This window comes from Ochlerotatus camptorhynchus, unplaced genomic scaffold (genome assembly GCF_037179485.1).
Source record: "Ochlerotatus camptorhynchus isolate MF236.1 unplaced genomic scaffold, CSIRO-AGI_Acam_v1.1 ptg000094l, whole genome shotgun sequence".
In the NCBI taxonomy this organism is placed as follows: Eukaryota; Metazoa; Arthropoda; class Insecta; order Diptera; family Culicidae; genus Ochlerotatus; species Ochlerotatus camptorhynchus.
In genome coordinates, this window is record NW_027040584.1 from 5,807,378 (window position 1) to 5,826,667 (window position 19,290).

General features: G+C 40.0%; 1 protein-coding gene across 11 annotated transcripts in view; it reads right to left on the reverse strand.

The window, feature by feature from the left end:
• Positions 1–19,290, reverse strand: part of LOC135698743 (uncharacterized) — a 161,364-nt gene that overhangs the window by 95,609 nt on the left and 46,465 nt on the right. For 8 of the 11 annotated variants that reach the window (XM_065218857.1, XM_065218859.1, XM_065218852.1 and 5 more), the window contains exon 4: positions 14,017–14,076. The exons of the other annotated variants lie outside the window; for them this stretch is intronic. In XM_065218857.1, coding sequence (XP_065074929.1) covers positions 14,017–14,076 — 60 coding nt within the window. The remainder of the gene's footprint in view (positions 1–14,016; positions 14,077–19,290) is intronic. 11 annotated transcript variants of the gene reach the window in all.

Consider the following 19,290-nt stretch of genomic DNA (forward strand, 5'->3'; position numbering starts at 1 on the left):
CTTCACATGCCTCTGAATTTTAAAATTGTATTTGTTACTGAAGATTTCTCCATTCTGGATCTTTAAAGTTCAATGTGTGAATGAAAATAACTAGGAATATTAAATGTATTCTTAGTAAGAAAATTATTAAAAATAAAATTTCCTGTTTTTCGACAAATTTTCTCTCCTTAGGTCACTTTTTAGTCTTTTTTTTACAACTATAAGTCACTATTAGGTCACTTATTTCTTCAACATGGTGACTAAAATCACTATTTTTGACAGCATTGATCGCTACCAGCCCTGCATATATTTGTAGTGGTTGTACCATTAATCTCACTAAAAATGGGTTTTCAACGATCGAAAGCAATTTTTATCATCTCTAATTTAACCTTATAATAAAAAAATACAGTCGGAGATATTTTTATTTTGGTAAACACATTTTTTTAAAGTGAAATTTCATTTTTTTAGTTCTAGTTTTCTGTAAACTAGTAATATTCAAAAAAATCAAATCAATTTTGTTAGATATTCTTGCGAGAAAATCCGGTGATCAGGAATTATTCCAAAGACCATCAGTTGATCAAATACAGAACAGGAAATAGAATATTTAGTTAACACATTAACAGAACTCAACGAAAATATGTACCAAAATATTTTTAGATTGAATGCATTTGTCCGGCTATTTACCGGTCATTTTTCGGTTCTCCGGTTTTCCCGGTTGGGTGGCCTCCCTACAGATTATTATTATTATTATTATTATTATTATTATTATTATTATTATTATTATTATTATTATTATTATTATTATTATTATTGATCTACCGACTTTCTTGCAAGAATATCTTAGAGGAATGATTTAAGCTATTGAACAATATGAGATCTTCAGAATAATTACTTATCAACCAGAAGAGTACTAATGCATGACTTGAAGGTCTTTGGAATAATTACATTTGTGGACTGGATCTGTGAAGGTTTTTGGAATAACAACATCTGTGGACTGTGTAATGTATTATTGAATTATAAGAGACGGTGTGTGGCCCGTGCTCCCCCTTGCCCATTCGTAGCACTGGTTCTTACGACATAAGAGACGCGGATGCTAGCCTCTTCATAGTAGCATGCAGAAGTAGCTAAGCTGCGCACTCCTCCATCTAAATAGCACCGCAGCTGAGCTGCGCGTGCAATGAAATAAAAGGGATATCGACTTATTACCACTACCTACTTCTCTCCCTTCCGCTCAATGGATTCGCCGATTCGGTGTCTTTTGTTGGGTGTTCTACTAAAATTACGCCTAAATCACTAATCACTCCGGCAGTCATGCAGTACCTACCTACCTATTTTTTATGTTGTCAATTCTCGTTCTCTTCGGCCGATGCTATGCAGAGATAGTGAGAGAGCAAGAATTTTCGCCAAGCGGAGCCAGAAAAATATCGTCGGGAACGTTTTTTTTTTGTGGCCCGCTGTGGCGTGGTAGCAATCAAGCCATCTTCAGAGAGCCGAGCGCACCCGAATACCCGAAGTCCGCTCCGCTACTCTCGCTCTCGCTCAAGTCTGAACACACCTTAAACCCACCTTGTTTGTGCGCCTCGATAACCAGGGATGCCAGATCTACGGAAATCTCCGTAGATCTACGGATTTTACATTTTTTTTGCGGAAATACGGATCCGTAGGCAAAATCTACGGAATTCGGTACAGTTTCTACGGATTTTTTTTTTTATCTTCAGTGTACTTATCCCTTCAGATTCGAATTTTATAATCTAGAGTATAATCTGATACTGAAGGGAAAGAAGCATAAAGTAAAATACACCCCTGTAACTTGTCAACCGTTTTCTTGCTCACTTATCCGCTTTTTGACAGAATTGACGTTGACGGCGACTCTGTAGCTCTTCCCTCCTATGAAATATCCCAATGAAATATGTCATACTGTGCGTGAAACATGGCGGCATTCGTACCATAGAGGTAACTCTAAGACTAGTAGGTCCCGAAGAAAAGTGCTCAACTTTTTGGCTCAGCTCTGGTACTATCTTCGGTCCCAAGCCATTTCGGTGGATAATGAGACAGAATTGCTGTTTGGGCAACAGGAAACGCTTGGGCAACAGGAGATCACTCCCGCGCAAAACAGAGTTCCTCTGTCATTATGTATATGCTTTTCCTGCCATATGTTTCGGCCATCTACGGAAATTCAAGCCAGGGGCTCGGGTGACATATTTCATGATGACATCCAATGAAACTCGTCGTCAAGACAGGCGTTTGGCCAAACCACTACATTTTTTGTATATGACAATGAAAGTTCTTCGTCTTAAAGTTTCCGAAGGCTTGCAATGCACCTTCAAGTTCACGGGGACCGCAAACATTAAACGCGTCAACCTTAAAGAACGACTAATTCATGGAGCAGTGCATTGAGCGAAATCTATTCTTCCTCAAATCAATACCGAATTCGGTACAGTATTGGCAACAAAGGAATAGAAATTTGTTCACCATGATGCGACAATTGGGAAAACCTACTATGTCACTCACACTCAGTGCAAATGAGATGAAGTAGCCCCATTTGTTGAATCTCCTACATCGATTGTCAGAAGGGCACAATGGCAATGACTTAACAGATCCTACCAGGAATTGACTGCACTGCAAATAGCAAATCTTGCTATGGCTGAACAAGGATCCCCGGGAAGCAATCAGTGAAAGTATGCCAAAAACTACAGGTGCAACAATATCATGGTTTTCATGCCTGTGTTACCATCGGCACTTTTCAAGGCCACCAAGATTTTCCAAAAGAGTTAAATTTCTGAACATGTCCCAACTAAAATTCATATCAAAAGCTTCTTTTCAGAGCAATCATACTAAAGAGTATAAACAGAGAGAACCCCGATAAAATTCCTATTCCTACACAAAACACAAGTCCTGCTGCTGTTAAAAAATTACATTTATTATATAAGACCACGTAGTCCGACGTCACCATTGCGCACAACCCCTACAAAGAGACAGCCCCCTAGTAGTTTTTCAAAAGTTCTTTTCAACGTAAAATATCACCTTAGAACAAAAAAAAAACAAAAACCGTTTGACTAAAAAAAATCCGTAGAAATCCGTAGATTTGAATAAGTCTACGGACTTGCATGGAAAAAATCTGGCATCTCTGTCGATAACCTTTTTTGCAAGATTAATTGCTTCGTCTTCGGTGTCTGTTGAATCAAAATAGTCATCCACGTAGTGATGTTTGACTATTGCACGTTCTACTCCAGGAAAGTGATCTTCAAGTTCCTTCGCATTGAAATTCTTTATAAATTGACGGAGACGACACAGCACCGAAAATCATAGCCATCATGACGTATGCTGCTGGAGCTGAAGTACGATCCATGCCACGCCAGAAGAAACGTTTAGAGTTTTGATCCAACCATCTGATAAGGACTTGATCAAACATCTCTTTAATATCTGCCATGAAAGCCACCTTTTTCTGTCTCCCTCTCATTAGTACGCCTATTAATGGCGGAACGAAATCTGGTCCTTTTAGCAACAAAACATTCAAGGTAAAACTGTGGGATTTTGCTTTGGCGTCCATTTGTTAGCACTAACAACACTAAAATGTGGCAAGTACCAAGTATTTAGTGTTTCAGTCAATTCTCCACGTTTCAGCTTCCTCCCATAGCCCTTTGCCACATAATCTTTGATCTTTTGACAATACTGTTAAGCGAACTTCGGGTCATAATCTATCTTATTTTCCATAATAGCCAGACGACGAAGAGCCCGAGGCTTCCTGTCACGAAACGTGAAGTTGTTTCATTTATAGATTTGACCAACTTCAAAACGGTCCCCCATTCCACATCGAACGCTCGACTGTTTCGGTCAAGTATTGCTTGCACTCCGTAATCGGTACTAGTTTTTTTCCCCTATTGAGGTTTTTTTTCAATCCGCTTTCATACTGAGTGGTGTTGTAGTATACAACAGTGCAGTGAGCATCGCGGAATTGTAATTGCCGCTCAATCGTTCGAGAAAGGAAGCAGTCATTTCCGGCCGAGTCCGGCAGATGAGCTGTACATCTCTAACCAACAAGTTTCATCGCATCACGAAACGGCAAACTCAAGGTCATCGAGTTCACCAGCCGGCGAGCCAGCCGGTGCTTTGTTGCAAACACTCGAGGGCAACAATAGAACGATTATCACCATCATTCTCACATCAGGATAGATCATCGTCATCAGCCACACTCCGTGCGCTTGTGTGGAGAGTTAAGTAACAAACGGTTATCTTCCGTTCTCCGCAACCTGATTAATCTCCATACAGTGTTGATTAACTTTTCTGACACCTTTTTGTTTTTTCCTGAAAAAATTTTCATTTTTTTTTTTTTTTTCTCTTTTTTTTTCATTTACTGTTTTTTTTTTTGCAAGTTGATTAATCTCCCTATAGTGTTGATTAACTTTCCTGGCATTATTTTTTTCCATTTTAAAGTTTTTTTTTTTGCTTTGTTGGATTAAGTATTATTTTTACCGTTATATTTTTTGGATAAGTTTATTTTTTTCTTATTTTTTTTTATTTATTATTTTTTTTTTCTCAACGCATATATATATATATATATATATATATAAATATATATATATATTTCCTTTTTTATGTCGAAATCTGTTGCGGAGGTACTTAAGACCCCGCAATGGATGAAACCACTGATGGCGGGGGTATTTCGCTAGCAGATATCTCCGATGATGAGTCTGTTAAATCTCCATCATTCGAAAATCTGCTTCTCACTGAAGAGGAAATGGATACCTCAGGGGATTCTACTTCGGACCCCAAAACGAGCACTGGAGCTTACCCAAAGGTGATGTCTAAACAACAACCTCCTTCACCCCCTGCCCCCCCTTCTCCACCATCGCCCCCTCGTCCACCTGTTCCCCCTACTCCAACCGTTCCCTTAAAAATTTCTGCGACCCCCCGCCATAAAGCTTACCCAAGCGACTCAAAAGGTCCGTGGGTTGTTTTTTTCCGGCCCAAACAAAAACCTTTGAATATTTCTCGGATTTCGAAGGATCTGACAAAACATTTTTCGGCCGTAACCGATATCTTTAAGGTAACGTCAAACAAACTGCGCGTTACCGTTGATGACCTGAAACAGGCAAACCGGATTGTTGCCTGTGAGCTTTTTTCGATCGAATATCGAGTCTACGTCCCCAGTTGTGACGTAGAAATTGAAGGAGTGGTCACCGAATCGAGTCTGACTTGTGAGGATTTCCTGCAAGTCGAATCTTTCGGCATTTTCAAAAACCGTGCCCTCCCGAAAGTCAAGATACTGGACTGCATTCAACTGCAGTCAGTGTCGCACATAGGCACAAAAAAAAGTATACCCTCTCAGATTCGTTTCGTGTGACCTTTTCAGGATCGGCATTACCTGACTACGTCACAATTGGGAAGGTTCGACTACCTGTACGCTTGTTTGTACCGAGGGTAATGAATTGCTTGAAATGCAAACAACTAGGTCACACCGCGGACTTTTGTTCCAACAAACCGCGGTGCGATCAATGTGGGGAGGAGCATACGGAGGGTCCTTGTCATGCTACCCCAAAATGCGTTTACTGTAAGGATGCTCCGCATGCTCTGAGTGATTGCCCGAAGTACAAACAGCAGGGAGAAAAACTAAAGCGGTCTTTGCAAGCTCGCTCTAAGCGCTCGTTAGCAGAAATTTTAAAAACGACCGCTTCATCTTCCCAAACCACCCCAAAAAGCAACAACACATTCCACCTCCTGCCAGATGATGATCAGGGCTCTGACTCAGAGGTGGGTGAGAGTAGTCCTTTTGTCTTTAATGGCAACACGAGGAAGCGGTCCAAAATAAACGTCACCCAAAAACCTCGTAAGGCCTCTCGTATGGACTACCAACCTACCTTGACAAATTTAAGAGGTAGCGGAAATGTACCAAAACCCCCACCACCGGGATTTAAATCTTGTAATTTTAACAAGGACTTTCCGCCACTTCCGGGATCATCTAAAACCCCAGATATCCCAGTTTTTCAGCCAGAAAAACAGCTGAATAATCAGCAAGAACATGATGCCATGTTCACGTTTTCTGAAATTGTGGAGAGCATCTTCAATATATTCAACGTCTCTGACTCAACTCGGAACATTATTAATTTAGTGCTTCCATTCGTGAAAACTCTTTTGAAGCAACTAGCTTCTAGGTGGTCCTTCCTTGCATCGATCATATCCTTTGATGGATAATTTTCCGAATGAGGTCGGGGATATGATCTCTGTTCTTCAGTGGAACTGTAGAAGTCTTATACCGAAACTTGACACATTCAAATTTTTAGTTCACAACTCACTTTGTGATGCATTTGCTCTTTGTGAAACATGGCTTTCTTCAGACACCGATCTCCCTTTCCACGATTTTAACATTATTCGCCTTGATCGAGCAGATTCGTATGGAGGGGTGCTTCTCGGGATTAATAAGCTCCATTCTTTTCATAGAATCGATCTGCCTTCCGTGACAGGCATTGAAGTTGTCGCATGTCAGGTAAATATTCGAGGTAAAAGCCTCAGTATTGCCTCAGTATATCTTCCTCCAAGAACTGCGATTTCTCGCCAAGGTCTCTCAGATATCTGCTCAGCTTTATCTGAGCCTCGGTTGATATTAGGAGATTTTAACTCCCACGGTACAGGCTGGGGGGAACTGTACGATGACAACCGCTCAACCCTGATATACGACCTTTGCGATAACTTCAATATGACAATTCTAAACACTGGGGAAGTAACACGAGTGGCCAAACCTCCAGCAAGAGAAAGTAGATTAGACCTCTCCCTCAGTTCGAGTTCACTATCGTTGGATTGCTCGTGGAAAGTAATTCAAGATCCCTACGGTAGTGACCACTTGCCAATCAAAATTTCTATTACCAATGGTTCATCTTCCACTCGCTCGGTTGACATCGCGTACGACCTCACGAAAAACATCGACTGGCAAAAATTTGCGTCCGCGGTTCTCGGTGGTACTGATTCGGTTGACATACTCCCTCCGCTGGATGAGTACTCCTTTTTATCGCGACTTATCGTTGACTGCGCTCTTCAAGCACAGACGAAACGCGTTCCGGGTGTTTTCGTTCGCAAACGACCTCTCACTCCGTGGTGGGATAAGGATTGCACCGACGCGAACAGCGAGAAGTCCGCCGCGTTTAAACGCTTCCGCAAACACGGTAAGGTCGAGGATTTCGAGCGGTACACCGACCTCGAGAAAACTTTTAAGAGCTTGATTAAAGCCAAAAAACGCGGTTACTGGCGTCGGTTCGTCGATGGTTTGTCGAGAGAGACTTCGATGAGAACACTCTGGAATGTCGGCAGGAGAATGCGCAACGCGTCATCACCGGTCAACGAAGACAAGGAGTACTCAGACAGTTGGATATTCAGCTTCGCGCAGAAAGTTTGCCCGGATTCGGTGTCGGTTCAAACCAACGTTCGTGATAGTCCGTCGGGTAGTAACGAAATAGATTCTCCGTTTTCGATGGTGGAATTCTCACTTGCTCTCCTCTCATGTAACAACTCAGCTCCAGGAATGGATAGAATCAAGTTCAACTTGCTCAAAAATCTCCCAGACGTCGCGAAGAGACGCTTGTTGAACTTATTCAATCAATTTCTGGAGCACAACATTGTTCCGGATGATTGGAGGCAAGTAAGAGTTATCGCCATTCGAAAACCCGGTAAACCCGCGTCGGATTATAACTCGTACCGTCCCATCGCGATGCTGTCCTGTATACGGAAATTGTTGGAGAAAATGATTCTTTTTCGTCTAGACAAATGGGTCGAGTCGAATGGTTTACTTTCAGATACGCAATTTGGATTTCGGAGAGGCAAAGGAACGAGCGACTGTCTTGCGTTGCTTTCAACTGAAATTCAACTGGCCTATGCGCAAAAACAGCAAATGGGTTCAGTTTTCTTGGATATTAAGGGGGCTTTTGATTCTGTTTGTATCGATGTCCTTTCGGATAAACTCCACGATAGTGGGCTTTCACCAATTATGAACAACTATTTGAGCAACTTGTTGTCTGAGAAATATATGAGCTTTTCTCATGGAAACTCGACAACTTCACGAATTAGTTACATGGGTCTCCCCCAGGGCTCATGTTTAAGCCCCCTTCTTTATAATTTTTACGTTAAAGACATTGATGGTTGTCTTGATGAAAATTGCTCGCTAAGGCAGCTTGCAGATGACGGCGTTGTGTCCGTTATAGGGCCAAGTGCACCGGACCTGCAAGGACCATTGCAAGATACCTTAGACAATTTGTCTACTTGGGCTATGAAGCTGGGTATCGAATTCTCTCCGGAGAAAACTGAGTTGGTTGTTTTTTCTAGGAAGCATCATCCTGCACAGTTACAGCTTCAACTAAAGGGTAGAACAATCACTCAAAGTATATCTTTCAAGTATTTAGGTGTCTGGTTCGATTCCAAATGCACATGGGGAAAACATATTGCGTATCTAAAACAAAAATGCCAACAAAGAATCAATTTTCTTCGTACAATTACCGGAACTTGGTGGGGAGCACACCCGGAAGATCTTATCAGGTTGTATCGAACAACCATCTTGTCGGTTCTAGAGTACGGTAGCTTCTGCTTTCAATCCGCGGCGAAAACACATATCTTGAAGCTGCAACGAGTTCAATACCGTTGCCTCCGAATCGCGCTTGGCTGTATGCACTCGACGCATACGATGAGCCTCGAAGTACTCGCGGGTGTTCTCCCACTGACAGATCGTTTCGCTGAGCTGTCTTTCCGGTTCCTCATCCGTTGTGAAGTATTGAATCCTTTGGTAATAGAACACTTTGAGAAGCTGCTCGACCAAAATCCTCAAACAAGGTTCATGAGTTTGTACTATGAGTACATGACGCTGGAGGTTGGTCCTTCTTCATTAATCTCCAATCGTGATTGCTTCCAAGCCTTCTATAGTTCCTCTGTAAATTTTGATCTGACCATGATGCAAGAAATCCATGGAATACCAGATCACCATCGGTCGATGGTTGTTCCCTCAATTTTTGCAATCAAGTACCACCATGTAAGTAACGATAAAAGATTTTTCACAGATGGGTCAACCATAAATGCTTCCACTGGATTTGGTGTATTTAATCAATTTCATAGCGCCTCCTATAAACTGCAGAAACCATGCTCCGTATACGTTGCTATATTTTACGCAGTAGAGCGAATTGCCTCACTACCTTCTGACCATTATTTCATTTTTACGGATAGTCTTAGCTCATTGGAGGCTATTCGTTCAATGAGGCCGATGAAGCACTCCTCGTATTTCCTGCCTGAAATACGATCTAAACTGAGTGCTTTATCTAACTGCTCCTATACTATCACCTTAGCTTGGGTCCCATCTCATTGCTCAATTCCGGGTAATGAGAAAGCGGACTCATTGGCTAAGGTGGGCGCTATGCAAGGCGATATTTTTGAGCGACAAATCGCCTTCAACGAATTTTTCTCCATTGCTCGCCAGCAAGTCCTCATCAGTTGGCAACAAAAATGGAATGATGGTGAATTGGGAAGATGGTTACATTCTATTCTCCCACAGGTGTCGAACAAACCATGGTTCAAAGGGTTGGACATGAGCCGCGACTTTATACGCGTTATTTCAAGGCTTATGTCCAATCACTGCTCGTTAGACTCGCACTTCTATCGAATTGGGCTCTCAGGCAGCAATTTATGTGCGTGTGGCAGTGGTTATCACGATATCGAGCATGTTGTTTGGTCGTGTACCTTACACCGTGTTGCCAGATCTGAGTTATCCACATCCCTCAGGGCCCGAGGAAAACAACCCGCGATACCCGTTAGAGATGTCTTGGCGAGCCGAGACCTTGACTATTTGAATTTAATTTATGTGTTTTTAAAACGGATAGATTTGAGGATTTAGAAGTTAGTGTCATCTTGTGTTCTCCCAAGTTGTTAGCTACCCATCGGTGTACCCCCATGTTTGTCTTTTTCATCAGAGTGTCGCCTAGTTCGAGATCAAGAGCACATTGCTCTCCAAACCTTGTGTTCACAATCCCTACCCTGCCATCCATTTGTTACAATTTGTTACCCCTAACCTCGAGATAGCCGCGAGTAATCGGCCCCCGCTTTACTAACGTTAGTTTTAAGTAATTTTGTTATCTAAACAATGAATATCGGCTCCGCAAAGCTACAGCAAATGAGCCTGGAAAAATAAACGAATTATTAAAAAAAAAAAAAAAAAAAAAAAAACGGTCCCCACAACGTTTCAGCGTCCTGTTCATGATATCCAATGCTCTTTTGTCTTCTTCGGACATCTTTGGACCTTGTTGCTTGAAACCAAAATCTTCAACCTTGTACATTACTTTTATTAGTTTGGTCAATTCCAAATCTTGATCGTTGCAGATGAAAACGTGAAATTTATCAGCGATTTCCACTGTTGCAGGTTCTATTTCACCATGTATTGTCCAACCAAGATGACAGCGCGTCAATTGTGAACCCTTTGTTGAATACTGCACAGTTTTCAGGGGAACTATTAACCCAGCGTGGTTGGAATCAATTTGCACTTTGAGTTCAGCATTTTGTATGTCGATCAGTTTGTCTTCATCCAGAAGTGGATCTTAATCCTTCCAATATCGATGCTTACTACTAAATATGTGTTGAAAAATATGTATTGTCCAGCGGTAGGTCACAGGAGATATTGGACCGATTAGCTCCATTTGTTCAGCCAGCTCTGCATCGATCATTGATAGAGAAGATCTTTCTTCGAACAGAGCAAATACGGTCCAGGACTGTACCTTTGCTACGATAATAGGTTAAGGTATTGCCACAGCTAAAATTTTCCCTATTTTAAAGAAATAAATGATTTTAATTTGATGCCTAGACAAATCAAACATTCAGCAACACTTAAAGAATTTAAAAGACACTGCATTTAACACGTTGAAACTGTCTTTTGAACAGTTATCCAGTGGTTGTTTTTTTTATGAATTGACAAATTATGTCACCGCCAACCTCAGGGCCGAGACAACTATGATGAACGAAGGCGGCAGTATGCAGGACTGAATTGGGGTTATTGGGAGCTCAACAATGGCTACCACCTTCTGGTCCATTTTTCGAGAGCATACTTTTAGGTTTGTTCCACTTCCAACCTTCCTATCCACAGTTAAGTGCTGGTCAAACGATTTTCGCACACTAAACACGGAACCATCGGCAGTTTTAGCTTTTTGTCGAGATCGAGTACCGACTACGTTGGATTTTGCTGCTGTTCGTACAAAATACTTTTGCGTGCACGTAACCGAAAAATTACCCAAGATTAAGTTCTTTTCACTCATCTCCCATGTTCCGTTCAATAAGCTAATTTTCAATAAACCGCTTAAAGTAGTTTCATTTGACTACGGCAAGAATAATTACTTACTCGTGAGTATTTTCTACCCAAAATTAAGTTCAATTGGCTCAAATTTGATAATATCTCATATCAGGCATAACATTTGATAACGGCAAAAAAGCATTTGTAAACAAACTTTCTAAGGCCCTTTACTCGCGAACCAAAGTACCCCAGGAACAACATCATCGGATAGGGATAACTATCACCTTTCCGAAAGTGGTATTAGTTTGCGTGGGCGTACTTTGGTTCGCGCGTAAAGGGCCTTCGAAAGTTTGTTTACAAATGCTTTTATGCCGTTATCAAATGTTATGCCGGATATATTCACTAGTAGCTTATTGAACGATAGTCATTAGAAAATCGAATCTCTCGTTCCGTTTTCCTTTTTCAGTAGCATTGGTGCTCAGCACGGAAAACAAGATCGACGGAAAACAAATCAAGGGACAAAAATAGCTTCAGCTGTCATATAAGTGAAACGTTTCAGCGTTTTGTGAAATATTTCAAAAACTACACTGAAAAAAAAGTGTCAGAAAATTTAACGTGGGCAGGCTTCAATTAAAAAATTCAAAGACCTTGAATTTATTTTTCCTAGGCCTGAGATTTTACTGATGATAAATATTAAAAATCTAAAAACAAAAATCTTTTATACCTTATCTAACTCTGATTTTTATGAATTAATGAATGAGACCCTTAAATTAATAAGATCTGGACTCAAAGTGATTTAGTTATAAAAAAAAAACTTGAACAAACGAGCATTGCTTGTTGAAAATCAGGATTATGCCTATTGCATAAATGACGCAGCATTTTTGGGAGAGTGTATTAGGTATAGTAAATGTCGCTACAAGGTGGAAGGGGATCTAAAATTTGTCAAAAATATTATATATTTAAAAGGGAATATTATTAGTTGTCTTGCCGCAATTTGATTGAATAGCATTTTCACGAGTAGTTATCTGACGGTAGTTTAGCAATACTAAAAATTGAAACAGGCCCCTCTTAGACCCTCGCCAGAAAAAAATTCTAGCTACACCAATGTGTTTTGAGCGAAAAAGATCCTGGCTGCGGAGGCGGGTCGGAGCCGGGTCGGAGTCCGAGATGGAGGCATTTGTGGTAGGATCCGGACTCGTAGTCACTGCCAATGATGTTTGTTGAATAGAAAGCATACCTCTGATTTTAACCACAGATACTTCTAAAATTCCTCCGGTCCCAACCCGACCTCGGCCCGACTCCACAGGTCTGCTGGAGATGCGTCCGATAAAATCCATTAATTTTCCCAAAAATTAATTAATCGTTGGCAGTAATGACCGTTAAATAACCCACCAAAGCTCCGCCTAATGGCATTGCTGTCAATTTTCCGAGTCATAAAAAAGATTTAGGTGTTCGCATTTCCTCGCTCTCGTTTTCACATGCGATATTCAGTAAATAATTTCATCGACTAAAGGGCATCTTCCGTTCGTGTCATGATGATGGTAGGGGTTTGATTGTTTTTTCGCAATTGCTACGACATGAGTCTGATGTTTCGTAGAAGTGTTCGAACTGATAAATTGTTTCTATTTAAATCTGCATCATATATTTCGGAGCCTAATATATCCCGACGGATCCATAGACCCATCGCTATTTTCAGACCAGCAGACACGCAAACTTGGCCATGGCAGAAAGTGATTGATGATGTAACACGTCTCGTCGTGAGGAGTCACCCGCACTTCCCGTCCATTATTGCCGACTACGTCCAGTACATAAAGATTTCCCAATCATGAGCGGTGTGGGTGTAAGAACCGGAACAGGGACGAGATTTCAGACAAGTTGTTGTATAATAAAGCGAAAAATCGTGTATTGGGCCTTTTTTTCTGGGTTTTCCCAGCAGATCAGTCAAGTTTTCTTTCATGCTATTATGGGGGTTTTTCCCCAATTTCGGTGATGTGGGTTCGATTGTTTTGTGGATTGTGCGAGGAAGTTATTCGCTTGAACAACTATGGAAATTAGTTAAAGGGTTCGGCGTTTCGATTTGAATAGCAAAATTCCTTTCCAACCGACAAGTCCCAATAAATGGGCCCATGCATGACATCTGAAGAATAGTATTTATTGCCAATTATTGTTCATCAATTGTCCGGACATCGTGTTCATCTGAGAAAAATTAAGTAACATGAAAGGTTTTTTTTTTAGAAGGACCCTTTGGCCAAAATTTGAGTTATTTTTAATAAGTTACAAGCTGAATGTGTTGCCCTCACATGCACATTTTGGTCGTCATAATTATTCCGGAGTGAAGCAAAATAATCCCTAAACCCTCTTTTTTCCCCCCAACGTATCTTTCGGAGTTCGCAGGACGAGCAATGAAAAGGCTAGAAAGGGACACATCCTGTATACAAAAAAAAGGAACGGCAAGCAATAAACCGCAATCATATGGAAAGCTTCAAGCAAGCAGGAAATTCAGGATGAGAAATTGCATACATTACACATAGAAGGCTCAAGGCAAAAAAAGTCGTTAGTTGATGCTGAGGCACAGAAAAGTTGTAATGAGGGTAAAACCTAAAAAAAAAAAAGTTTGGAGGAGGGGAAGAAAGATAGAGCTACAGGGGAGATGGCATTACAGGCACACACAATCAACGCATACTGCTGGTGAGCAGACATTTTAATCAGTCTCTAAATGCAAATATCGAAGAGCAATAGGCAGGCAGGGAGACAAGCTGGAGGAGACTGAAGCGATAGACGGAGAGTTTCACCTTCGATAAATTTATCATCCTCCGTTGATTTGGAGAAAAAGTGATCCACCTTGGAGCTGGCTGTAACACGATGCACCGACGGGGGTGGGATTTTTTGCATTAGAGATAGAGATAGAGAGGAAGAAAATCCAGATGTATATTTGCTTGAAAGAAATTGTTAGTAGAGACAGTATTTGATTGGCGCGCAGAGGGCGAAAGCATCAGAAAGCATTAGTTCTGAATGGAAGGAAAATCCCATGTTGATCCTTTCCGTTTTGCTCATACCATATAGGGTGCGACAGGCCAACATGCACCGAGATAAAACTCCCGATGTGGTTTTGCGTTGCTTTCCCATTACTAATTGTAGGATTTATTTTTTGTGAAGAAATGCTAAGTACTGACCTAGTAATGCTGTTCATCAAATTCATGAATTTAAAACGACAAAACTATGAAAAACCGCATCAGGCGTTTTACCCCGGAGTGCATTTTGGGTGGTCTTCCCCATACCGTGGAAAGCTTCAACTGTGTGGTGGCATTAATGCAAACGAAATTCTCGTTCAAAGAACCCTTTGATGGCTTTCATAACTTAAAATCCGGCTCTCCAGCCATGCAAGAGTTAGCCGAAAACAGTTGCAAAATCCCAGCACATGTGCGTTCAGTGGAAAGAGCAACCAGGTCATCGATTAAAGTGCAGTGCACAATGGTCCCAAAGTCGTATTTAGGAAGACAAAACTGTTTGCGCCCAAACCGTCAGTTTTTTTGTGGGAAAAAATCTTCATATTTTTGGTGAAATAAGGGTGGTCCATAAAATTGGTGAATTGAAAATACAAACTTTTTTATTATTCGAGATAGCCCAATGCAATGTTCTAGAAGGTTGTAGAACAATCAATTTAAAGCAACTTTGCTGAAAGCACCAAATGTCTTTCTCTTGTTTTTCATAAGTTATGATTTTTTCTTAGCAAGCAGGCTAGGGTGACCCTAAAAAATCGGTTTTCTTTGAATATCTTTTCATACGTTCATTTCTCGTAAAAACTTGGTTGTGGACACATTTAGAACTTTTGATGACGCATATTTTTGTTGAAGCAATCAGTTTGCTATCTTTTTTGATTAGAAAGATAAAGGTGATTTCCTCCGAAACGATGGTTATTTTCAACTGTTAATATCTCTAAATGAAGCAAACCGATTTTCTAACTTTTGATTCCATTGGAAAAATGGTTTTATTATTCATTTTTGGTGAAAACCTGCGAGAATATTTTTTGGTTAAAGCACTTCATTTCATTTTTAATTATAAAGTCATATTTTTCAGCAAAAACTAGCCATAACTTTTCGTATGAAAGAGCTAAAAACTTAATTTCTACAGCGTCGTAAAAAGTTTTAAATGTGTCAATAACAAAGATTCTACGATAAATAAACGAATAAAAAGATATTTGTAGTGCGCCGATTTTCTAGGGGGCCACCCTAGCCTGCATGTTTAAACTAATCAGAACTCATGAACCATATGATATAGAAATATGGTGTCTTGAGCAAAAAATGCGCCATTTAAAGTTCTAAGATTTTTGCGAGAAATCAATGTATGGAAGACAATTGTGATAGTTTATTTTTAGGTTCCTTTCTCATATTGTTTGAAATAAACGGTGAAGCATTCCGTGCCATAAAATTGGTGAATTGAATATATAAACATTTTATTATTTGAGATAGATCAATGCAGCTTTCGAAAAGGTTGTAGAACAATTGATTTTAAGTAACTTTGCTCCAGACACCATATTTCTATCTCGTATGGTTCATGAGTAATGATTTTTTTTAATATGCAGTTTAGGGTCGCCCCTAAAAATCGGTTCTCTTTAAATATATTTTCACAGGTTCATTTCTCGAAAGAACTGTGTTCAAAACACTTTAAGAACTTTTTACGACGCATATTTTTGCTCGAGCAAATAAGATGTTATCTCTTTTATTTGAAAAGTTATGGCTATTTTCTTATGACTTTTTTAAATTAAATTTAATACTTCAATCAAAAACCACTCTCACAGATGTTTCACCAATAAAAGAAGACAAAATGATCTTTCAAATGGGATTAAAAGTAAGAATATCGGATTGTTCCATTTAAAGAGATTGACAATTGAAAAGAGTCATTTTTCGAAGAAAATCGCCAATATCTTTCTAATCAAAAAAGATATCAACCTGGTTGTTTCAGCAAAAATATGCGTTATTAAAAGTGCTAAAAGTGCCTTTTACGAGAAATGAACGTATGAAAATATATTCAAATTGTTGCCACCGCCGCTGGACACAACGCCAGTGGGCTCACTGATGGGCCTGTTAAGAAGTGAGAACAAGAGGCGAACGTCAAGGGCGGCCTAGACAGCTGTCAAACCGCAAGGATCGATGATGTGGAAAGGAGAAGAAAAAGGAGTCGAAGTGTCAACAGAAAAGCAAATCAGTGAAAGTTAATTGACTACGATTTAATTACATTTACTATTGCTACTTAGTGAACTTATAAAATTACTCTTTGGGATTTGTAAGTAACACTATTTGAACAGATGTAATATGCAATAACTGCATTCTTTAATTTAGGCTCAGGTCCGCGAAATTAATTGAATTTGTCAGGTCAAAGACGTAAACAAAAGAGCACTATTAAATGTAAGTTGAATTCTATTTTATACTACTCTATTAACTAATTAAACTATAAAAATCACAGTTTTGAGCTGTGCGATAAACGGCCTGCTTCAAAACAGGTGTTTCTTGATTTTGATCTGAACACAAAGAAAACTGTTTTTAGGGGCCACCCTAACCTGCTTATTCAAAATAATCATAACTCATAAGCCATAAGAGATAAAAAAAATTGGTGCTTAGCAAAGTAGCTTCAAATTGATTGTTCTAAAACTTTTTAGAACATTACATTGGTCTATCTCAAATAACAAATAATTTGTATTTTCAATTCACCAATCTAATGGACCACCCTAATTTCACGAGCATAAAAAGAATGACGAAAACCTATGAAGAAACTTTCCCGAAGACGCCACATACATAAAACTGATGGTTTGGGCACAAACATGTTTGTCTTAATACGGCTTTGGGACCATTGTGCAGTCTGCTTGTAGATCCTCCAGAGTCTGATAAAAGTCATTCACTTAAACGAGGCTATCAGGAGTTTGGTTTCACCACAAAGAACAGACGTTGAGGCTCGAAAAAAATTTCTCTAAAAACTTGTGTAAAGATTCCTATTCGACTTAAGCGCCACTAACGGCGACTTCTCCACTTAAAAACCCTCTTTGACTACCTGATGGCGCTGGCGTTGCACAACTTACACTAGACACTAAGAGCCGGTAGCGCCAAGTGGCAATTTTCAACAGAAAATTTATCGATACTAGTGCCAAATTGGTCGAAAGTGGAAGATTTATTGAGGAAATCAGGAGATGCTAGCGCCTCGAAACGACGATGTTCCCACTTATCTTTACACAAGTTTCTCGACCGGAGTTGGACGTCTGTTCTCTGTGGTTTCCCATGATTCATAGGTTGATATGAGTACAGATTCTGCACAGGAATCCCCCGAATAGCAGGGTGGGTGATACAGTCCTCACCCAGCGCTAGGTATTTCCCCGCTGTCCTCCAACCTATCGAGCTGATCTTCTGTAGGCAACTAGTATATGGTTGACAGGTCAGTTAGTTGGAGGATTGCCGCGGAATGGTGCAAGGCACCATCCACCGCAAATTTCAGGGGATTTCTGTATTTGGAATTTCTTCAACTGATAATTCGCAACGGGATCCACGTTTTTGGTGGACCAATACACCCAACATTTGGAAATTTGCATTTTTGATCAATCCTCGATTAATGTTTTACTGTGGCCTATCTTCTTTCGTCGATCAAAAATTCGTTGTTTGGTTTACTTCCGCGATCAGAGTGATATTTTGGCAATATGCATTCAAACTGTGCATAGTAAACACATAGGGTTTTTGGTTTAATTTCCGTCCTACTAAGCACGACTGGTGCTTGACACTTTTTTTTTTTGAACGGATTTGAACAAAACAATTTCCACTAAATATGACTTCTAAATTTATTTATCTTTCAATACGTACCGTTAGATTTGATGAAGAGTCACAAATTGATGAGATATTTAACAATATAACCAACAATCAATACGAAACTAACGATTTTAAATTGGCTCACTACTTGACTAGCCTATTGGTCCCAAGCAAATCGATTACGTACCCCATTCTAGTCAAAATTCTAGTACTACACTGTGTCTGTTTTGATTCGCTATGAAAGTTTGACAGATAAAATGAGGGGTTAGTGAATTTTCCTATGTTTCGAGGGGTGAATCGATTAGCTTGGGACCGAAGATAATACCAGAGCTGAGACAAAAAGTTGAGCACGTTTCTTCGGGACCTACTAGTCTTAGAGTTACCTCTATGATATAACACTGCTTCTTGTTCTCAAGTCCGTCATAGGAGTTTCAATTCCATCCAAACGCTTTGAAACTAAAACCTACAGAAAAAGTATGGACGTCTGTCAAAAGTTGTTCCAATCGAATCGTCAAAATGCACCGCTTTGCTCGATTGGAACAGCTTTTTTCAGTTATGTGGTGACAGTCGTCCAAACTTTTACTGTAGGGCTTTATTTGAAACGCTAGTGAATTTTCTTCGTCATATGGACGAAGATACGAAAAGGTGATTCGCTAGGAGCGCTTCCTTTGTTTATGAGAACAATAGATGTAAATATTCATGCTTTGCGCTCTTATAGGCTTCGTTTTGTAGCTTTTAAACTGTAGTAGCGATGCAAACGTATTATTAATCAGTGCACATTGTAATCATTGACATCATTGATGTTTTCTACTCGATAGAACGGAAATGCGTGATTATGACCCGGGACGGAACTTGACAATCGAGCTTCTCATTCTTCTTAGGCTCTGAACCATTAGGTGGATTAATTTAACTTTTGGTTAACATTTGACAGATGGAAAGTTATCGATTAACCCTGCTATCCGAGCGTGGTTATTTCTGACAGACAAGAAGTTAAAATTTGACAACCTTGGCTTAGTTCTTCTCGAAAACTGGTCGAGCGACAGCCCAGGGATTTTCGAACATAGAAAATAACTTTCGAAATGTCACTTTTAACCACGAGTTAAATTTAACTCGGCAAATGGTTCACAGCCTTAATGTTTTTGAAGAATACCATTCGGAAAGTTGTGCGTGGCATTTGACGAGGTTGACCAATGATGGCAGGAATGTAAAATATTGTTTCGATTTTAAGTTGGATTTTATTCGGAGTTTCTACCGCAGCTTAGCAGCTTGTACATCATT